The 19614-nt window shown below is 37.0% G+C and overlaps 1 protein-coding gene and 1 long non-coding RNA gene across 4 annotated transcripts in view; one reads left to right on the top strand and one right to left on the bottom strand.

Moving 5' to 3' along the window:
• tiam1b (TIAM Rac1 associated GEF 1b) overlaps window positions 1–19614 on the bottom strand; it is a 48081-nt gene that overhangs the window by 1693 nt on the left and 26774 nt on the right. For all 3 annotated transcript variants that reach the window (XM_055028193.1, XM_055028195.1, XM_055028194.1), the window contains exons 7-26: window positions 19138–19323; window positions 18104–18250; window positions 17895–17969; window positions 17146–17316; window positions 16881–16985; window positions 16424–16505; window positions 16198–16284; window positions 15276–15488; window positions 13784–13884; window positions 5993–6178; window positions 4906–4974; window positions 4499–4624; window positions 4290–4398; window positions 2807–2986; window positions 2572–2690; window positions 2378–2486; window positions 1381–1439; window positions 1192–1297; window positions 1021–1108; window positions 738–910 (exon numbers count right to left, since the gene is read on the bottom strand). In XM_055028193.1, the coding sequence (XP_054884168.1) occupies window positions 738–910; window positions 1021–1108; window positions 1192–1297; window positions 1381–1439; window positions 2378–2486; window positions 2572–2690; window positions 2807–2986; window positions 4290–4398; window positions 4499–4624; window positions 4906–4974; window positions 5993–6178; window positions 13784–13884; window positions 15276–15488; window positions 16198–16284; window positions 16424–16505; window positions 16881–16985; window positions 17146–17316; window positions 17895–17969; window positions 18104–18250; window positions 19138–19323 (2491 nt within the window). The remainder of the gene's footprint in view (window positions 1–737; window positions 911–1020; window positions 1109–1191; window positions 1298–1380; window positions 1440–2377; window positions 2487–2571; window positions 2691–2806; window positions 2987–4289; window positions 4399–4498; window positions 4625–4905; window positions 4975–5992; window positions 6179–13783; window positions 13885–15275; window positions 15489–16197; window positions 16285–16423; window positions 16506–16880; window positions 16986–17145; window positions 17317–17894; window positions 17970–18103; window positions 18251–19137; window positions 19324–19614) is intronic.
• Window positions 1–19614, top strand: part of LOC129358957 (uncharacterized) — a 51720-nt gene that overhangs the window by 30725 nt on the left and 1381 nt on the right. Inside the window, exons 3-4 of the long non-coding RNA XR_008605852.1 lie at window positions 11584–11744; window positions 13703–13923. This is a non-coding gene — a long non-coding RNA (uncharacterized LOC129358957). The remainder of the gene's footprint in view (window positions 1–11583; window positions 11745–13702; window positions 13924–19614) is intronic.

The following is a 19614-nucleotide window of genomic DNA, read 5'->3' as shown; positions in this document are numbered from 1 at the left end:
CGTTGATTTACATAAAATTCTTCTGTATTTTCATACACAAGTCTTGTAAAGTATACTCGTTTTAGATCCGCCTGGCCATTATGTAGCTATGCAGTTCTGCTCAATTCCCATCTCCATTCAGTGGTCCGTCGAGAATTTCTCCCATTGAGTTTGATTTCTCTGGTAGAATTTCAATCAAGCCAATCAGCAAACAGAAGGTGTTGCAAACAATGATGTTGATTTTCTGACATGTTTTTGAATTGTAGTCTGCCTGTGTGTGTGTGGTTGTATTTTGGCAATAGAGGAAGTGAACAAAGCTTTTTAATCTATGTTGCCCACACTTTCAAATATTGAATTTACATTAGAGTTGGAGTTTATTTTATAACCCATCTCTTTTAAAAGTTCCTCAAACTTAACCCTGACTTGTTTGGTAGGCTTGTTGGTCTTCATGATGCTGTTTGTTCACTGATGTTCTCTGACGAACCCCCGAGATAGTTTCTTGCACTGGATTTTGTTTATAAAAGTTACAAATACCCTGAAGCTATTTTTTTTTTAATATGACAAAAATGTTGAGTAGATTAAAGGGGTATTGTTAGCTTTTCAAGGTAATATATTAACTAGTTGCAAATTGTTTGGGTGCACAGTTGAACACATAAATGAACACCCTGGATTCCACTAAAGATCCTATCTGTGTCAGTTTGGAAGGAATTGGGACACTTTAAGCTGTAGGGTGAATGAAGCCACCGACTGGCATTTACCGGCTCTATTTATGGCTGGACGGGCTCCTTTCAGGGCACAGAGTCGTTTTCCTCCAAATGGCACATACTGTTGGTTGAGGGGTAAACTCTCTGTTTTTAGGAGCTGTCGGCGGTGCTTTTCCCTCAAGATGGAGTGGACTGTCTTCAGAAATTCCTTTCTGCTCTCTGGAGAGCTGAGAAAGGAGAAAGATGAGTTGCGTTATTAGTTTGTCATTGTGTTAAGAGCAGCAGATGGGCTTAAATCTGAAGCTAAACTGCGCCTTCTTCAGAAGAAAATCCTCACCTGCAACACAGGTGAAACGTCCTCTCTGGTCTTCCTTCTGACTCTGATTTTGTGTGAACTATTTCACACATAGCAGAACTCTCACCGTCTGTGGGATACAAGCAATCTGCATTATTCACAAAGAAACATGATGAAATTAAAATACAAAGCTGTATTTAGCGGATCATCTACCTGTATTTGACATGGATCTGATTTGAAGGGCATGTGTCGGAATCATGTGACGGAATCGGAAAGGATCTTTTTCTTCCGAAGATACAGAAACTCGATGTGAGCCGCCCTTAAATTAGACAAATATAACATTTATATTAAAGCTACTTCTAAATGTTGCTTGTAACTGTGCCTTTTTGTGTGAAAACTTACAATTTTCTTCTTCTGCTTGGACTCTTCTTTGCATACAAACACCACCGCAGTTTTGAAAACTGAAAGGCGGAAGAAGATGGTAGACATTAGTTACTTCCAAATAATCACAAATTATTGTGCAGAAAATAAATATATTTTTTCAAAGCAGACTTAATAAATGGAATCATTTGGAATATTAGTTTTTCACTAACACAGTTAAGGAGTTTTGAACAGTGAAGAACTGCACAACAGTAATAACATTGAAAGTTTTTCACATTGTGACATATTATGATCACATATTTCAATGTTTGAGATTTTGTGTTAGACCAGTGCTTCTCAAAGTTTCTAACTCTAACTTACAAAATAGAAAAAGTAAGAATTCCCTGACCCCTTTTACTAAGTTATTTAAAAAGTGGTAGAATGACACAACCAGCATCAAAGCCAATATATTGGTACACTTAAGTTCGAACTGCTGTTTTACCAACACAAAGTAGTGCAAAATTATAAGTTGGAATGAAAAAGATACAGGATTTTCAAAAGCGTATCCTGTTTGTTTTCATCTTCCTTCACTCTTGTACCCTTTTGTGTGTGCTTTGTATTTTTAATGGAAATGGAAATGCAGACTTCTATTTCTATTTCTTAAAACAGAGTACATTTTTGAAGCACATTTTATGTTTGTTCATTGATTTATTTTTGTGATTATTTTCAACCCTACATATGTTTTTAAATATTTCATAAATATGTTTATTAAATATTGTCATTGTCACTGCATTTAAATATGTTTTTGTTACTAAATAAACCCCAAATATCTTCAATGGGTTACATTTTCTTTTCGGAACTTATGGTAATGATCATAATGAATACTAAATGTCAAAGTACTAGTGATAAATGTTAAATTCTGGGTTATATATTACTGTTAGCCTATTTTAATAAAGTACCATTTTCTAGTACCTTTAATGCTGAAACAGTGTAGGAAAACAAAATAGATTGATTAAACTGAATATCATCATTGGCATACCAAATGTTGCCATCTGTGGTTCTTTCTTCCATTTTCCCAGAGACATAGGCGGGTTGATCCATGTCACTGTGTTGTGAAGCAGCAAATCGCCCATCGATAGATCAGCCACCTGGCAGTTGTGTGAAAATAACATCATCATCTTTTTTTTTTTTTCTTTTTGACAGAACAAACAAGCTGCACTTGTCCAAACCTACGTCTTTCTTTTCACTGCTTTGCTCAGTGATTAGCTGGTCAAACACTGCTCCAAACTCCTCATGGATCTTCTGCATTTCATTGATGTGGCTGGCAACCTTGTTCATGGCCTTTATAGCAACTATATCAAGCAGAAAACATGTTTTCAGCTAAATTGTTGTGTCTGTTCAGGGATTCATTTTAGTTCTGTAATAAAAATGATTTTATATCCTCAGTAAACTCTTGACATTGACTTACCATCCAAGTGGTAGTGTTCCTCACTGTCCGGGTCTGTCAGTGAGTAAAGCTCCCTTAGCAGAAGGGGGTATTTTAGCACCCTCTGTATGGGTTTAATCAGATAGGATTCCAGGGTGGAGGAGTGCTGCTGCTTGGGGTTCCGCTCATCAAGAAAGGCCTTGAAATTAGGGTCAGTTTTGGCTGCAACGACAAAAATAACATTGTTTACAAAAGGTTGGAAGAGATCATGCAATCCCTAGTAGTTTAAATACATACTCTTTACATGTGGTCAGGTAAAATACTTGTATTCAAGGGATGTCAAAACATAAATTGCCAGTTTAGATGAAGAGGGCAGTAATTATTTGGAACATAATAGAAAATAACGTGGTCATTTTTAAATATAAGCTTGAGTCTACGACCTGCCTCGTTCATTACCCAAATAGCTACACTAAGCCCCTCAAACAGGGCTGCAGTGGGGGATACAACTCATTAAACAGCACCCACTCTAACCAGACAAAGGCAGCCTGATGCAGGTATGTGCACAGAAATGAGTGGAAACAAAGCAGCATAACACACAGGCTGAAGTTAGTGGCAAGTTACTGTTGATCACAGATTCATCCAGCAAGACCTAAGGTGAGGAGTAGCAGATACTTCATTCTGTATGATAGGTTCAAACAGGACATGTAATTCCATTGAAAAAATCAAATTCAATGTCACGGACATGCTGCTAGCAACACATAACAAGAATTTTGATGTTTGACTCTGCTTTATAGCTCCACTTAGCAGTTGAAAGTCGTCGGCTTTAATAGGTTTTTCTACAGTTGTAAATAATTAAAAGCAAACTTTTGATTAAAACTTTGTATGAATGCAAAATATGCTATTTTTTTTCAAACAGCACATTATCTTGGTTAATTATCCTAATAATTTCAAAAATGTCTCAATCTACTACACCCAGCAGATTGCATCAAGTCATGGACTTGAAAGATAACCAAGAAAAAATGAAACAAAGGCCTTTGTTATTGATCCAGAGACCACACATTTCTGCTTGTCTCTCTGAAAATCAAGACCACAGGCTTGCCAAATATAAACCTTTTTTTTTTTTTTTTTTTTTTTTTGTGAAAAGCGAGGAGGAACAATCAATAAGCATATTTAAACTACTTCATTTTAATACCGCCGCCACCACCTGCACAGCAGAAAAGCAGTTGACTCACTGAATATGAATGTGGCAAACAAAGCCATCCAGTGAAGTTAGAAAGGGAGTGGGTGTAGCAGCTTCAGAAGAGTCTGTTCAACACTTCTAATTACATATCATACAATATAGCCAGGCTTTTAACCTCAAGAACTTCCAGCTGGAAAGTATACTGGGGTCAGATGGACAACTGCGGCTGACAATGATGAAGAGCAGATTTATAGAGAATTGCAATACACAGCAGATGGTTAAATACACACTGTCCTTTAAGCCAAGCTGGAATGTCAGCCCAGAGGAAAAAAAACATGTACTCACCCTTCACGAGAACCTTTGGGACCTTGGTGTGACTGGCACAAAAAGCACTGTAGATCTTAAAACGGTCCGCATAGTACAAGAAAGAGCCTCCCAAAGAAAAGAGTATTTTCTGTGAAAGCGTTCAGAGTCAGAAAAAAGTTAATAAATCTTCTGAATGCTTGATGCTGTTTATATTCCAGGATTATGTCTAAAAAAAAAAAAAATTGTACCTTAAACTGATCCACACTCTCCAGCTTCTCCAGATCTGGAACCAATCTGGTTCCGTCTTCCAGTGTTTTTAGGAACTCAACCTGGAATTCCACCATTTCTGGCAAGTTGCCAAATAGAACATCCAGCTGGGGGTAAAAAAATTAAAACATTTACATCATCTAATATTTTCAAATTTTTTGTACTTTGTAACAGTTACAAAAACTCTAACATACAATGTAAATTTTAATATTGCAAATGCATGTAGAAATCTCTGTCTCTCTAATTACTATCCATCCCTCTTATTCTACAAGGCAACACTTCATATGATTATGCAACAAACCATTAATAGAATATTTCACCACCACCGGCATCTATCTAAAAGCCAAGCTACTCTTAAAAGCTCATGCATGAGAAACATTTCACATACCTCATCTTGTGTGAGGAAATTCTCTTTCTGCAGTGGGGTTAAATATCTCCCAATGAGACAATTGAGATCCTGCAAGGCAAGAGTTAAGTGTGTTTAACAGGTTTAATGACCATGTATCACTGTGCTTGACTGCCCAGACCTAACACATACAAAAGGAAGACGAGAGACACCAACACCAACAAAGCAGCAAGATAATGGCCACTATTAAAGCACCATGTCCATCCTTAAAACTTAAGGATATCTTAAATCTTAATACCAAAAGCCTGACCTTTTGTATTACCGTCACATTAATATAGTAATAATGCCAAAAAATCCAAACATCTAAGTATTGAACGTGTATATTGTAAAATACAAGAACAAACCTTTCTGAAGGGAGACATTTTATTTTTAATTTTATAATTCAAATTTTATAAGATGGAGTACTGGGTTTTCATTAGCTATAAACCTTTATAATAAAAATTAACAAAAATATTACTCTGTGCAACTCAGCAGGAGTTTCCCTTTTTTAACAGAATTAATGAAGTAAATTAGCCTTTGGACAACTTTCTAACTTATTGCAATGCATGTGTATAATAAATTGACAGCAGCATTCATTCCAAATAATTATCACTGAAAGTCCTCTCTGGTGTTTGTTTCTCTGGCTTTTAAGTCCCTGTGGTGTTTTTCAGCAGCAATTAAACATACAACCATAAAGTGCACCAGACTAAAGTAAATTAGAACAAATCACCAATTCCCCTTGAATCATTTGTAATGTGATTTCTACAGTAAGCCCATTTGTGCCCCCTAGACTAAGAATCATTAAGACAGTCTTGACATTTTCCCATTACATACCATCTCTAACCCAGTTATTCCACCAAGCCATTTTACACAGACTAGAAAAGATTGGAAAATATCCAGACGAGGACACAGCTGTGTCCCCCATCACATCTCCAGGGATGCGGAGATAAATATGGATCGGTTATATAGAATAGACAATATGAAGGCGGAGCACATCTCAAGACGGATAGAATCTCTGACTGCTGCACAGGACAACATATGCACTCACAGACACCATCTGCTTGGAATGAGTCTGATGATCGATACTGACTTTGACATAGGTGCGTTCGGTCTCCACAAGTTCACAGATCACTTTGCGGAGCTTGTCGGCGTCAGACAGCTGTCGGGGAGTTGCTGTAGGCGGGAAGGGTGAGTCCGGGCTCGGCGAAGAGGACACGCACTCTGAGGGATTCATGTCATGGAGACTGCGACAGAAAGCGGCGACCTGCTCTGTACTCTTTAACGGAAAAAAGAAGACAAAGACAGGTAAGTGTTCAAAAACAGGCAAAAGTATAATCCAAATGTGAGGACAAAAAAGGAAATATGCATGAAGCAACCAATCAGCACCTTGGAAGAAAATGTGTAGGCATCACCTTCTACTTACTGATGTGCACATATTCATGACTGTGCAGAGAGTGAGCCTAGAAAGAGGCAGAGAGGCAGCTCTAAAAAAATCTTTTGCACTAATTTGGTCTATTTCTGTCTATCACAACTATGACTTTCCGACCTCCTCTTTTTTGCTCACTTCCCTGGGTGCTTTCTTCCTGCTGATGGATTAGTGGTGTAATACTCAACTCTTTCACTGGATCAAAATATACACACACTGTGTGTCCACAAAGAGTATGAGTTGCCATGGTGACTGGCCCTGATGTGCATTAGCCTATTATTTTGGACAAAAATAGACCCTCTCAACAAAAGCCGACATGGCTGAACAAATAGTTACTTTGTTTGCAAAAGGCTACAGCCTCGGCAGCCAAACAAGAATAAATAAATAAAAAACAAGAAATGCTGGGTTGTAATATCAATACAAACACAAAAGAGAACGCACAAAGACGCTCCTTCCTTATCCATTACAACTTGATTTCATCATATTGTGGATTATTATGACACAAAAGAGATCACCTGAGAAAATCCAGCTGAGAAAATCCAGCAGAGCAATCGGGGGCCATACAAAAGGCACAGCCAGCAGGAGTACATTAAAAACCATGTTAAGGAGGGCAAAGATGTCTCTCACTTGTAATATGGGCAGTTTTATAGACTTGAAGGAAGCAATTTATCCTGTCACACCTACAAATACATCTGGGAAATAATAATGATATGGACTTCACACAGCTGCAAAAGATGGATGCTTCTAATCTTAATTAAGATCAAAGTCGCGCCCAGTCAGCACATCTCACAATCTCAACACCATCTCCTGTGCATAAAATGCTCGCCAAACAAAACTGACATTTATTTCTAAAAAGGCCTGTTTCATTACCTGCAATTCAGATCAGAGATTCATATTTGTTTTTAATTCAGCATTCAGTTATATGTAATGACAGAAATACTTTCAAATATCATCAATGCCAGACACGTCTAATCTCACACAGCTTTTATAAATTAAACTGATTGTCAGCATTGTTATCTAATCAAGCAGACATTTATGTGAGGCACGAAAGACAACCGTTTGTACCGCTTGAAAAATTTCCAAAAATTCTCAGACGGCTTGCACACCAACTAGGAAGTGGTGAAATGGCTGTAAATGCATTGTCACAAATGCATTTTATAACACTTCAGTAGGTAATTTACTAACTTTCTGGAGCAAGCATCTATCAAAAATGTCCTGACGTGAAGTCATTGGTGTCTTCAATTGTGAACAAAGGACAACAAAATAATTTTTGAGTGGGTTTGAGTATTTGAAAACTGAAAACAGACTGAACTTCTATAGGTCATTCGTACCACTGAAAACACTTTACACACACATTCAGACAGCCAGTTCTTTCTTTGCTCAAATGCCAAAAGAGCAGAAGTGTCTTTAAAAGCTCATCAAAAGTCTCTAGACTTTGGAATAGTACATTATTTCACAAAGCAAGGACATTTTTGTTTTATTCAAGCTCAACCTTTTTCCCTTTTCGTTGTTTGTGGATGTATAGCAATAAGAGAAACCATTAAAACTATTAAAAACAGTACATATTTATATCAATTCTGTAATAAGCAGCAAGCCATTGAAGTGAAGCCAGAAGTGGAGCTAGATGATCCTTTTTTCTAGTTTCTGGTAGTTTGTGAGTGTACCACTTCTTACTGCACAATTTGATCCGTCTTTTTATGGGGTTAAATTACACAGAACTGACCTTTTAGGTATTGCCAAGTGTTTGAAATCCACGAGAATTTGGTTTAAAACAAAAGGAACACATTCACAAATAGATAGCATTTGGTATGGCATTTGACAAAATGTAATGTTTATTTCTTGTTTCACAATTGGTTTCTGTTTTATGTTTTTATGGTGGAAAGCACTTTGAATTGCCTAGTTGCAAAAATGTTCCATACAAATAAAACTAACTAGATATTCAGCAATACTCTTGAGTGTCATAGGTTTACTGAGATGCAAGCAGTAAAAAGTGCTAATAATTTTTACTTCATTTTACATAATGCAGCAGTCATTTAGATCCCAAATCTGGAGCATTTTAACACATGACAGTCAGGACCTTTAACACACATTAGAAGTTTTGTGCCGAAGTGTGTCGAGATGAAATAGATTATTAGACTCAAGAATTGTAAATGTCATAGGTCTTCATGCTTCTGGACCACAGGGAGATGAGCCTTGTATCATCGTGGACCAGAGGCAGCAGGTGTGGTATGTTTGATAGAAAATAATAGCTTGTTTTTTAGGTGGTGGGTTCATGTACTGCTTTTAGTTTTCCTCACGATGCTGTTTAAATCTTTTTTTATTTTGATCTCGGGCACACAGAATCTGTGTCTAAATAACAAAAACAAAGAAGCCATCAGCAGTTTAGAAGAGCCTATCAATCTGAGATGAAATAAATAAGAGTGTTTTAGGATCTGTAGTTCAGAGCTCCTCATCACACACAAGTGGAGTCTTATAATTGCCTTTGACTGCCACCTTCTGCCTGTGCTTCAGCTCCAACTGCCCTGCTTAGTTTTGTTCTTTAAGGCATCTGTGACCATAAGAAAGAAAGAAAATGGAAATAAATTCAATATGATAACTAATCACTGACACTCATTTTGTATTCGGCTGTTAAGTCATTGGTGAGGAAGGATGTCCAAGAACATTTGTGCAGCGCTAACGTAGAGAAATAAGCCAGACTTTTTTTTTCCCACTACTGTACCACTTCTCAAATGGTGAGAAGAAACATAACAACACTGACATATATTAAAATGATTAATTATGATTTGCTGTTTTAATGTATGTAAACAGAGCACTATAAAATATTGGCAAAGCTGACTTCAGTCTGCACACACAACAAAATGGCATGACAAGTTATTAATTATGACAGGTTTTAGTCGGAACAGCCGCCTTCGTTCCATTATGCGATATTAAATTGAATATGCCAGGGCCATTGTCTGTACAAGACTCCTGTTGATCTTCAGTAGGATTGGAAATCTTGCCAAAATGATTATTAAGAGAGGTCAACAAAGCATGGATGTGTGTGTGCCCAATTTGGCACCACGGCTTGGCATAGAGAGACTCTGAATGCAATGACTGTGATGGAGAAATCCTTTATTAATCTGGCCTTTATCAATATGGCACTTTATATCTGCATAAATGTTCAGAACAAGTAGTACCTGTGATCAAACTCTCTTTGAATATTTAAGAAAGCAGTTCAATGATTCACAGCACAGAATACTTGCCAGATCATTTGACATTCTAGTAGATGAAGTGAGTTAAAATGAATCAGTACTATTTAGGTTTTATGGGTATTATTAAGTAGTCTGCACCAGTTACTAATATCAAGATACAAGAGGTTTGAAGTCTCACTTACAAAACCACAAAAATTCTCATCAAAACCAGAGAAAGTACTAAGCAACCAGAGTTTTCTCCAGCTGTATGGAGCAAAACGCTGCAAAATGTTCCCTCCTTCCCCAGACTACAGATCGAAATGAGCTTTTACATGCTTTCCTTACTTACGGGAAAGACAGAAAATGCAAACATTCATGGTGTTGAACCATCACCATCAATATCATCAAATAACATTCTTAAGACATCTCAGATTATTACGACTTAGTAATGCTAATAACTTAGACGTTTCTCTGAAAATTTGAATATTATAGAACATATTACCAATAAAAAATGACTATTCAAGTTTTTTTTCTGATTTTTGGACTGTTGGCAATGACACGTATGATTGCTGACAGTACAGAGAGTCCTACCAAAAAGGAGGCTCTGTCACAAAAGGTTGTTTACAGAGTATTGTATGCGAGTCTGTTAGTGGAAAGTTAAGTGGAAGAAAGAAAACTATAGTATAAATAGGTGCACGAACAAGCCCAGGATTATTAGTCCAAGTACAGTAACAGAGTTTGGGGGAAGTATGGACTGCAGCTGGACTCAGAGGATACAGGCGATAACCTACAACTGTTGAATTATAAAACCATTCTTACTCTCTGTATAATGAATATTTATCTCAGTTTCATGTTTGTGTTGCATTCCTGACATAGCTTTTTGTTTTCCAATTTATAGAACTGCCCAAGTATAGCTCATTAAACAATCAGTGCCTTCTCCAGGAAAAATATGCAAAACGCCTCAAAGTCAAATCATCTAGATGACCGCAATAGCCATATAAGAACTAGGTATAAAGTCATCTGATTCCTCCTGCTTGAGTTAATTAACAGTACAATTTAACAAGTTTCACTAAGCCATGCAAAACAGTCACAGTCTGGTCATAGTCCTCACAGTTTAGTCTAATTAACACCATTGCAGTTGTGATCTTCTAAGCAGTCAAGAGACAGACGACGAGGAAAAAACAACAGAGCTTTTAGGATAAGTACGAACAGAATGCAAATCAAAGACACTGTCATGGGTAAAAAAAAAAATTAAGTGTGAGACTCCAGTTTATTGTCTCCCTGAGCTTATTAAATATGGATGAAACACATAAAGCAGCACAGCGCTGATGAGGTAGAGAGAAGGTTACATATCTGCTCTGTGAATCTGACAAGAGATTGATATCACAGCCCAAGACTGCGTGGCAGAAAGCTCCCCAGCAGTCAATCACCGCAGCAACGCAGAGGGTAGTTTCTCAAAGTCATGTCAGGTCCAAGTTTCACAGGAATGAACTCCTGCATGTAGCCGTTTATTTCCTTATTATCTTGTGAAGAACTCCTGTGATTATGGGGCAACTATGCGACACATCGATGACTCACAGCTTCCTGTCTTTAGCAGTCGAGAGGGGGATTTTAAACAAAAGCTATGAAGGTGTTTTCCTCCCCTAACTAGGACAAAACAGCTACGACCGCAGCGACAGCAACTCAGGTAAAGAGATACACGATAGAGATCTCACCAGATGAAGCATGTCATAGATGGAGTCTGCAGAGCGCTTTCTGTGCTTGCTCCACTTCAGGACGGACATTGCCCAGTGCCAGTCAGTGGACAGTCAGCAGCAGGTAAAGTGCCCGAGAGATAACTCCAGGTTTTTTAAAAGTCAAGCCTACTCTGTGCCTCTAGAACACATCTCTTTGCCCCCTTTTGTCTTTCCTGTTTTAAAAAAGAAGGTGCTGTGGACCTTGAGTGAATCTGCACAGCCTCCTCCTCTCCGCCCACCAGCACTTACAGCCTTCCAGCTCCCCCTCTTTTGCGCCTTCACAGTCTGCTGTAGCTCTGTCGCTAATACTCTCCTGTTTTCTCTCTCGGTCTCTCTCTCTTCTTTACAGGCTGGCTGAACTCGGGCACATGGAGTGAGTGTGAGGATCTGTCCAACTTTGACAACATTGCAAATGAGTTTTAATAATCCCTGTGACTGAACCCAGAGCAGAGCAGTGCAGGAGGAAAGGAGTCTCCTCCTCAAGGGTTGCAGTGCAGCAGGATTGGCTGGGTGAGCAACACAGCAGTAGAATATAAATGTAGGGTTTGATGAAGAGGAGGGGGGTGAAAGGAGCTGCAAGCAAGCAGGCTTTGTAGGAACAAAACAGATAATGGGGAATTTTATATATAAACTTTTTTAAATTCTATGAAATAGAAGCTTAAGTAGGCTATATATTCCTATTACAATGATTACTTTGACATGCATTTCATTTGTGCTTGTAAAATGTGGTTACCAGATAGATAATTTGAACATAAAAAAAGTAACACTAATATTAGGTCTGAGAAAAGACACTTCATTTTTGTGTAAGCCTTAACAGCACAGAAGAGTATTCACTACATGGGACAAAATCAGGATTGCTTCAAATTCAGTAAGTGGAAATGGAAAAACTGCAATTAATACTCAGAAAATGTGAATATAATTAAGCAAACATTGCCTTGCGAAAGGGCTCGTATACTGCATAATTTTATGTGATAGACCAACACAAAGGAGTTATTAAAAACATGTGGTTTGAAGGTTTTTGATAAATAAAAATCGAGAAGGGTGAATTTTTGTTTGACTCCTGCAGTGTTTCTTGGTCCTAATGGTGCCGTTTGTTTTAACAAACCATGAAGTTTCACAGAACAGCTGAATTTTTAGAGAGATCATATCAAACAGCTTGCCTCAACTTATTGGGTGACTTCTGAAGATCCTCATCAGTGTATCAGAGAAAAGAGCTTACCATATCTTACAAATTTTTGTTTGGAAAAAAAATCATTTTCGTTCTTTCACAATTAGGCTTGTCATGCTAATACACTTTGCTGTACAATAAGTAGTTTTGATGATTAATGTAATAAAAAATAATTGTTTAGAGGTTATTCTCAAGTGATATATTGATAATGGCATAATCCTGCAAGCTCACGCCGTCAAAGACTAATAAACTTTAATTTAATACTGGAACTGGGAGATATTTTAAATATCCAAAATAAAACAAAACAATAAAAAAAAAATTTTTTAATATTTATTTTTCTATTGTTTAATACCAAAAAACTACTATTAAAAACTACTTAATACTAAACCATAAATATGATGCTCTGAAAGAAAAATTGCCCATCAAAATATTAATCAGAATGGAAATCAACAAGCTCATTTTAATTCATAATCCAATTGAGTAATTTCTTATTGCAGCAGGCTTATTCACGATTATGTGCTATGTTTTGTTTGTCCATCGCAATCCCATCCCAAGAATCCCAATAAAACAATGTAAAAAAGTCAGGGGATGTGAATACTTTTGCAAGCAACTACACACTCTGTTTAGTCATATTTATTGCAGAAGCACAAATATACTAAGCATAACCTTATTTGGATTAAGAAGATCAGACGATGCTGTCTACTTAGAGACTTAATCAGGTAGTAAACTGGTGTGATGACGGATTAGAAATGTTGTGACCAAGAAGATACTTGGAAAACCTTTTAAAGTCAGTTACGAAGAGAAGATTAGAGATTGGCGTCTTAATTAAGCCACATTTTTTCATCAGCATGGAAAAAATTTTGTCATTACCCGAAAGCAAATTAATGGCAATGTTACTTCTTCATCTTGACAGTTATGTTCTTCTGCAATTTGTGTTCCTTGATGAATGCACCTCATTCATCCTAATGGCTAATAACTGTGCATAATAAAGACATTAGAAATTAAGCTTATTAAAGACAAATATCACCAGCATGTTTTGTTCAAAAAGCTTTAAGTTTATGTACTTTTGTTGAGGCATTTTTAATATTGAGCAGTTATTAATGTTATGTTGTCTGTATTTCTTTTGTAGCAGTTGTCAAAAGGAGGCCCAATACAAATTTGCACTTAACAGTAGCACCCATAAGTGAATGTGAAGAAAAACTGCAGAGCTTTTGTAAAGTGCTGAAATGAGCCAGTAACAGGTGGTGACTCAAACTGTGCAGCAGCAAATGTTCATAAGAGGCTTTTTTTTTCATAACAGAAAGCTGAGAAGGGTTGCTGTGAAGGACAAGTAGGAAGCATCAAAACAAGATATGCTGTCATGCATTTGCTGCAGTCTTACCTTTCCACACTCATCAAATTCGCTAAAGATCTCTGAATCGTCATCCAGGCTGTCTCCAGAGCTCTCAAGCAGCAGTCCTACCCCATCGTCCAGAATCTCCTCTGCATCGAAACAAAAACACAAGCGCTTTTTGTTTCCTGGTAAAGCATTTCACTATTTTCCCATGTTAGAATGATATGTCTAAAGCCATGGTTGCTTAAAACTAAAAGTCTAAAATGTGCCACCTTTAATTTTTCTAATTTATTCAGAATTGTTTTGGGACACATTCTGTGTCCTCTTAGTATTTCCATATATTTTGCAATTACAATGTCTCGTCATCCGTGAAAGTGAACAGCTATTCAAAAGCTGTTAAAAATGCTGAGAACGAATTAACTTTGGACAAATTTAGTACATTTGACAGCTAAGCATCTGTTCATTTTAGGTGAACATCATGCATCACTGTCTGTCTTTGAGAAACCATTACAGCCACTAACTCTTCCTGAAAAAATGTTTTATAGTTGTGTTCATTTATGGCTCATTTCCTTTTGGTGACACATATAGTATTTACAGTATTTTTGTTATTGCTGTGGGAATACTAATTAAATTAAAAGTCAATTTAACCCTATAGGCCTCAGACTTTTAATATCATGTCTCTATTTCACACACAAAAGAAAAATCACATTTTTCAGTTTTTTTTTTACCCAAACATTAGAGATTTGACCCTATTGTTCAGTTTTTGAATGCTATTGGGAAGGGGATTTGTATTTTCATCCTCACTTTAGAGTCAGAAACTACCACAACTTGAAAATCTTTGGCTGAACTGGATCTCTACGAAGATCTCTGATTCACTGGACCAGATTATTAAAAATAGATGGTTTCAGTTTCGGTTTTTGTTTTTTTCGGTGATCATTAAAGTGTCTAGAACATGTGTTCATGCACGATTTTTGCAACACTTCGACAAAATGCTAAATTTATGTAACATTAATTTAGTATTTAATGTTACATTTTTATAAACTACAAAAACAAAATCTAAAAATACATTTTCATCTCAAAAGTACTCATATGAAACAAAAATGAACGTTAAATATTCCAAGGTTATAAAAAGGAAACAATGTGTGGAGACAGAAAGCTGAATGAAGGAGAGAAGAGACAAAAACAAACAGAGAGGAGAGTGTAAAAAGTACAACAAATAAAGTGATAATGGTAAAATAAGTAGCCAATTCTTATTTTTCATAATTTTAAAATTTCTGGTACCATTAATATGCTTGCTGCATAGAAAGTATAAGCGCAACCTCAATGAAAACCTGTTAAGTCAGGAAAAACACTATTTAAAACTTCTTTAATGTCTAAAAAGAAATAAAAATAATTTCCGATGGAGGTTTTTGTTTATTTTCTTTTTTTTTTTATTTTATCTCATATGTATGTTTATGTACAAATGTGTTTTAACATTGCAGAGGAAGCTATTTTTACTGCTACTTGTGTTCAACAGGCTTTACTTAAAAGCACTTTTTACCTTGACTTTGGGAGAAGATGTCAGTGTAAAGGTCTTCTGCCGCATCAGAGCGCCGTGGTGGAAGGTAGCAAAGCTGACGGCGGTCCACTGAGGGCAGAGTGTTGACCGTCAAAGCCAGAGACACTTGGGAGAATGCAGCCTTCATGTCTGAGAAATTGAGACTGTGGGAGTCTTTCCCATTCAGCTGGAGAATTTCATCTCCGGCATTCAGACCTGTTGAAATGTTAAGAACAAGATACACTTCAGATTATTCCCCTTTAAATTATTCATGCAAGACTTAAACTTTATCTGTCTGCAGTGACAGATACAAATATAGTATCTCCAGTATTGTTTTACATTCCTTGACATTTTATATGCAAACCATTTACTTTCCCTGAGTTTTAGCTTTAGGTGGAACCATCTGTCTTAAAAATAAAATGGACAGTTTGGAAAAATTGAAAATATGACAACATAAAACAGGTCAATAAAAACACTCTTTTTGTCACCTAAACCAGGCCCAGATGAAAATCCACATGGGCAATCTGACACCCTTTCAAGTTAAAAGTGTCTAAAGAACTGCCAAATAGCAATGTGTCAAATCCAAGATAAAGGACATGAATGGATCATAAATCATTCCTAAATAATCCTTCTGGATTTTATTCTTTGACATTTGAATAAGAATCTAGAAACCAAAAACCAGCCCTGCATAAATCAAATCTTTGCCCGACTTTTCAAGATTGCGGAAAAACTCTTTTATTCTCATTTATGGAATAACACTGGCCAAGTTATAAGTTCATCACTAATCTGCATGAATGTGAAAACAGTAATTAAAAAAATAATTAATAAGAGCAGTGAGACATCAATTTTTCTTTTTTTTTTTTACTGCTCTTTGCCATCTTTGCAACAAATTAACTGCAAGATAGCTATTCTATGAGAAACAAACCTTTGGCAAAGGCTAAGCCCCCAGCCTTCACATCAGTGATGTAGAGCTGCTGCACTCCATCTTCTTCCACCACTGAGATAGAAAAACCTGATGGAGAAAAAGAGGGAAAACCAGAAGGGCTGAGAAAGGAACACGACTCATGTCAGGGTTAAACATGATAATTTTTTCTCATCCAAACAAAGCGAAAAATATAACATTTTCATTCTAAAACAAAAACTGCTCTCACCATAACCAATCATACAGGATTCATCTCTGTCAAACTGGATTACTTTAGTTATTTTGGAGCAGAGTTCGATTTCTTTGTACAGCTGTGAAGAACAAAAAACAGTTATTATATAAATCCTGAAGCCATGTCTAACTTTAGTCCCAGTGTTGTGGGCGGGTTATCGATGGCAGAAAAATGGAGCATTCATTTCCTTCCTTCTCACACAAAGCAGCACTAACAATATCTTGACAGGGATGATGTAAATACAAGAATGTATCACTTTATTGTAAAAAGGTCTCCATATTCTTGTTTTGGATCATGATCTCCCAATTATTCTCTTTTTCTTATGAATGAAGTATTTTGCCTTCTGAGTCCTCATACAGGCTAAACTTCAAGGTTTATTTTATTAAGTTTAACGTCATGAAGGCTTTTGGGATGTGAGGAAAAAGATGCTTTCCAATCAGGCAGTCAAATATACCAAGTCATAGATGTCCTCTTCTGGCTTGGGAATGTAGAATTGCGTTTGGTTTTCCACAAAGAACTTAAGCCGCAAGTAGTGTTTGGTTGGGTCAAGCTCATGGGTCTGCAAATACAAGAACAAGTTGTGTTTAAATACCAAAGTAAAATATTTTTTACCTTCATATCCTCATAACAGCACATATGCGTACAGATCCTTGACAGAGCAGACTTAGCATAAAAAAAGATACATGTTCAAAGTCATATTTACGTCATAGTTCTGTTACCTTGCATATAGACTCCAGAACACACAATGCAGACTCTCCTGGCTGGATGGTGGTTAACACAGGCTGGTCATTTGGCAGACAAACCCAGGAGGGAGTGAGGTTTTCAGGAACCCACATGTCGCTATCAGTGTTTGGTCGAGCGAGGTTTTTCACAGTTCCGTCTTCTGTTTTCTGACAACACGGATATTAGAAGGCTGGTAAATTACAGTCCTTTAATTAACTGTAGTCCTTTAATTTCATCATCTTGGTGGAACCTCGCTTCCACTCTTTTCTTAAATAATTATTTTTACTCAGAGTTCATTTTAATTTTGGTAGTTCTTAATATTTTATAAATGCTCCAGTATTTATTCTGAGTAGAATATCATCAGAAATCTAATTTATTTCAATATCTCAGTTTGAAAACTGGATGAGTGAAACTGATTCTTTCATTGGTATAAAAACAAATGCTTGTGAGTTTGGTTAATTATTAGCAAAACTTCAGTTTTGAAAAAAATTAACATATAACTTGAGCCCAATATCAGTGGCCGGCACCACAAACTAAAAAGTTAGTGGTACCAAACACAAACCACTGATTATAAACATTAGAATGTAATAAATAATCTACCAGAGAAACAAGTAGTTTTTCATCAATGTGAAGGAGTTTAAAACAAGCTCCTTTAGCCTGCTGAAAAGTTTGGAAAGACTGAAGTACAGTATGCCTGACCTATTTCTTACAGACAAATTAGTGTTAACAGAGAGCGAAAGCTTACTGTGTTTTCTTTCACAGAATCAACAAATATGCAATCTACTGGTTTTCTCTCTGGCTCTTCACCATCAGCAAACACCTGCAAGGCCAAAAAGAGAGAGGTGTAGTGTTACCTCAGGCAGAATGGTGAAGGGCTGTTTTTAAACAAAAGGGCAAAGGAAAAAGATATGTGCGGATAACTCTGCTGTGCCAGTAATGTAGGATCACACAGACCTGGCTGACTGTAGGGTGGGCTTTTGTTTTCTTCTTTGAGGTTGTGTCTACTCCCCAGAGGGAGGAAAACCTGCTTTTGCGCTTGCTGCAGGAATGAGACATGGCTTGCGTTCTGCGTCTCACTCCAGTCTCTGTGCGGGCTGCCACCTGCAAAAACAAAAATACATTTTTTTTTTTATTATGTTCTACAAGCTCTTAGTGACAAGACACTAATAAATATTTATCAGAAGACATTTAACTCACAGGCATCTAATTGCAGTACACATACAGCTAAATAGACTCTTACTCATATAGATGTTTGTGAATGTAGGGATAGGCAAATGAGACAAATAAAACAGCAAGCCAACTCTTCAAATCACAAACTGCTCCCGAAGAGCCAGAACACCCACCTGCCCTAGAACGCTGCGTTGGTGGTTGCAGAAGAAAAATAGAACTTGAATGAAGTCTAAAAATCAAATTGACGTTTCTCTCTGCAACAGTTCGTTTTGTGTTTGGAGAGCATAACCCTGCTGTAGCCGTAGGAGGGTGGCACACAACTAAATCCTGTCAAATGGTGACCACTGGTAAACTCTAACACGTAAATAGCCATCATGGCATGAAGAAATATTATTTGAGGCAATCTTTTGTGCCAGGTGAGTCATCAAGTTAACACTGTGCTGCCAAACTATATCATGAAGAAAACCGTGCCAATGCTTTCTCAAAAGACATCCTCCAAATGAAATATTCAACAGTATTATGTTGAATATCACAATGAAAATATTGGTTGTAATTAACAAACATTCTGTACCATGAAGTATCATGATGCACCCTGATCAGGTTTACCCATAAAAATGCAAAACATCCTTCCAAATGGCCCATAATGCAACTGGTAAACAACAGTTTGAATTGGTGACACTACCGATGTTACAGTCAATCCAAACAGTCCTTTACAGTTATTTACAATTTATAGTTTGGCTTAAATGCATGTGCACATGTAGCAAAAACATATATTATGGTTAACTAAAGTCAGAATGAAGTATCAAGAGGATAACTACCAGTGCATGAAAGGAAGAGACTGAGAATATTCCCAGTCTGCCCATGGTTAGTTTGGTGGGGCGGGAGGCAAAGGCCAGGAGGCGTTTAGGGTTGGGCAACTCTCCACCTTGCAAGCTGGCCAGGTAGCACCGAAAGCGAAACAGATCCATGTGGAACTGCTCCAGGTTCTGCTCCCACAAGAAGATCTGTGGATTGAAAGAGACATAAAAGCAAATATATTTAATTATTTGTCAACTTCAAATTAATATAGAGAACTTTTTCTCTTATTGAAAAGTTCTATTAGTTTACTCAAAGCTGTCTGTACTCTCTGGACCAAACAGTTAAATGTTTACTGGGCCAGTAGAGCGGGAGATTGTGATTATTCACTGGGCTGTCTCGTCCCAGTCACGGTTCTGAGCTGGTGTTTGGAAAAGGTCTTCGACATTGCCATTGCCATGGGAGAAAGTTCTGTTTTACTGCCAAGTAACCTAGAGATG

Source organism: Poeciliopsis prolifica, unplaced genomic scaffold (assembly GCF_027474105.1).
Source record: "Poeciliopsis prolifica strain line A6 unplaced genomic scaffold, Auburn_PproV2 SCAFFOLD004, whole genome shotgun sequence".
NCBI lineage: Eukaryota > Metazoa > Chordata > Actinopteri > Cyprinodontiformes > Poeciliidae > Poeciliopsis > Poeciliopsis prolifica.
This window is presented reverse-complemented; position numbering and strand designations above follow the sequence as displayed.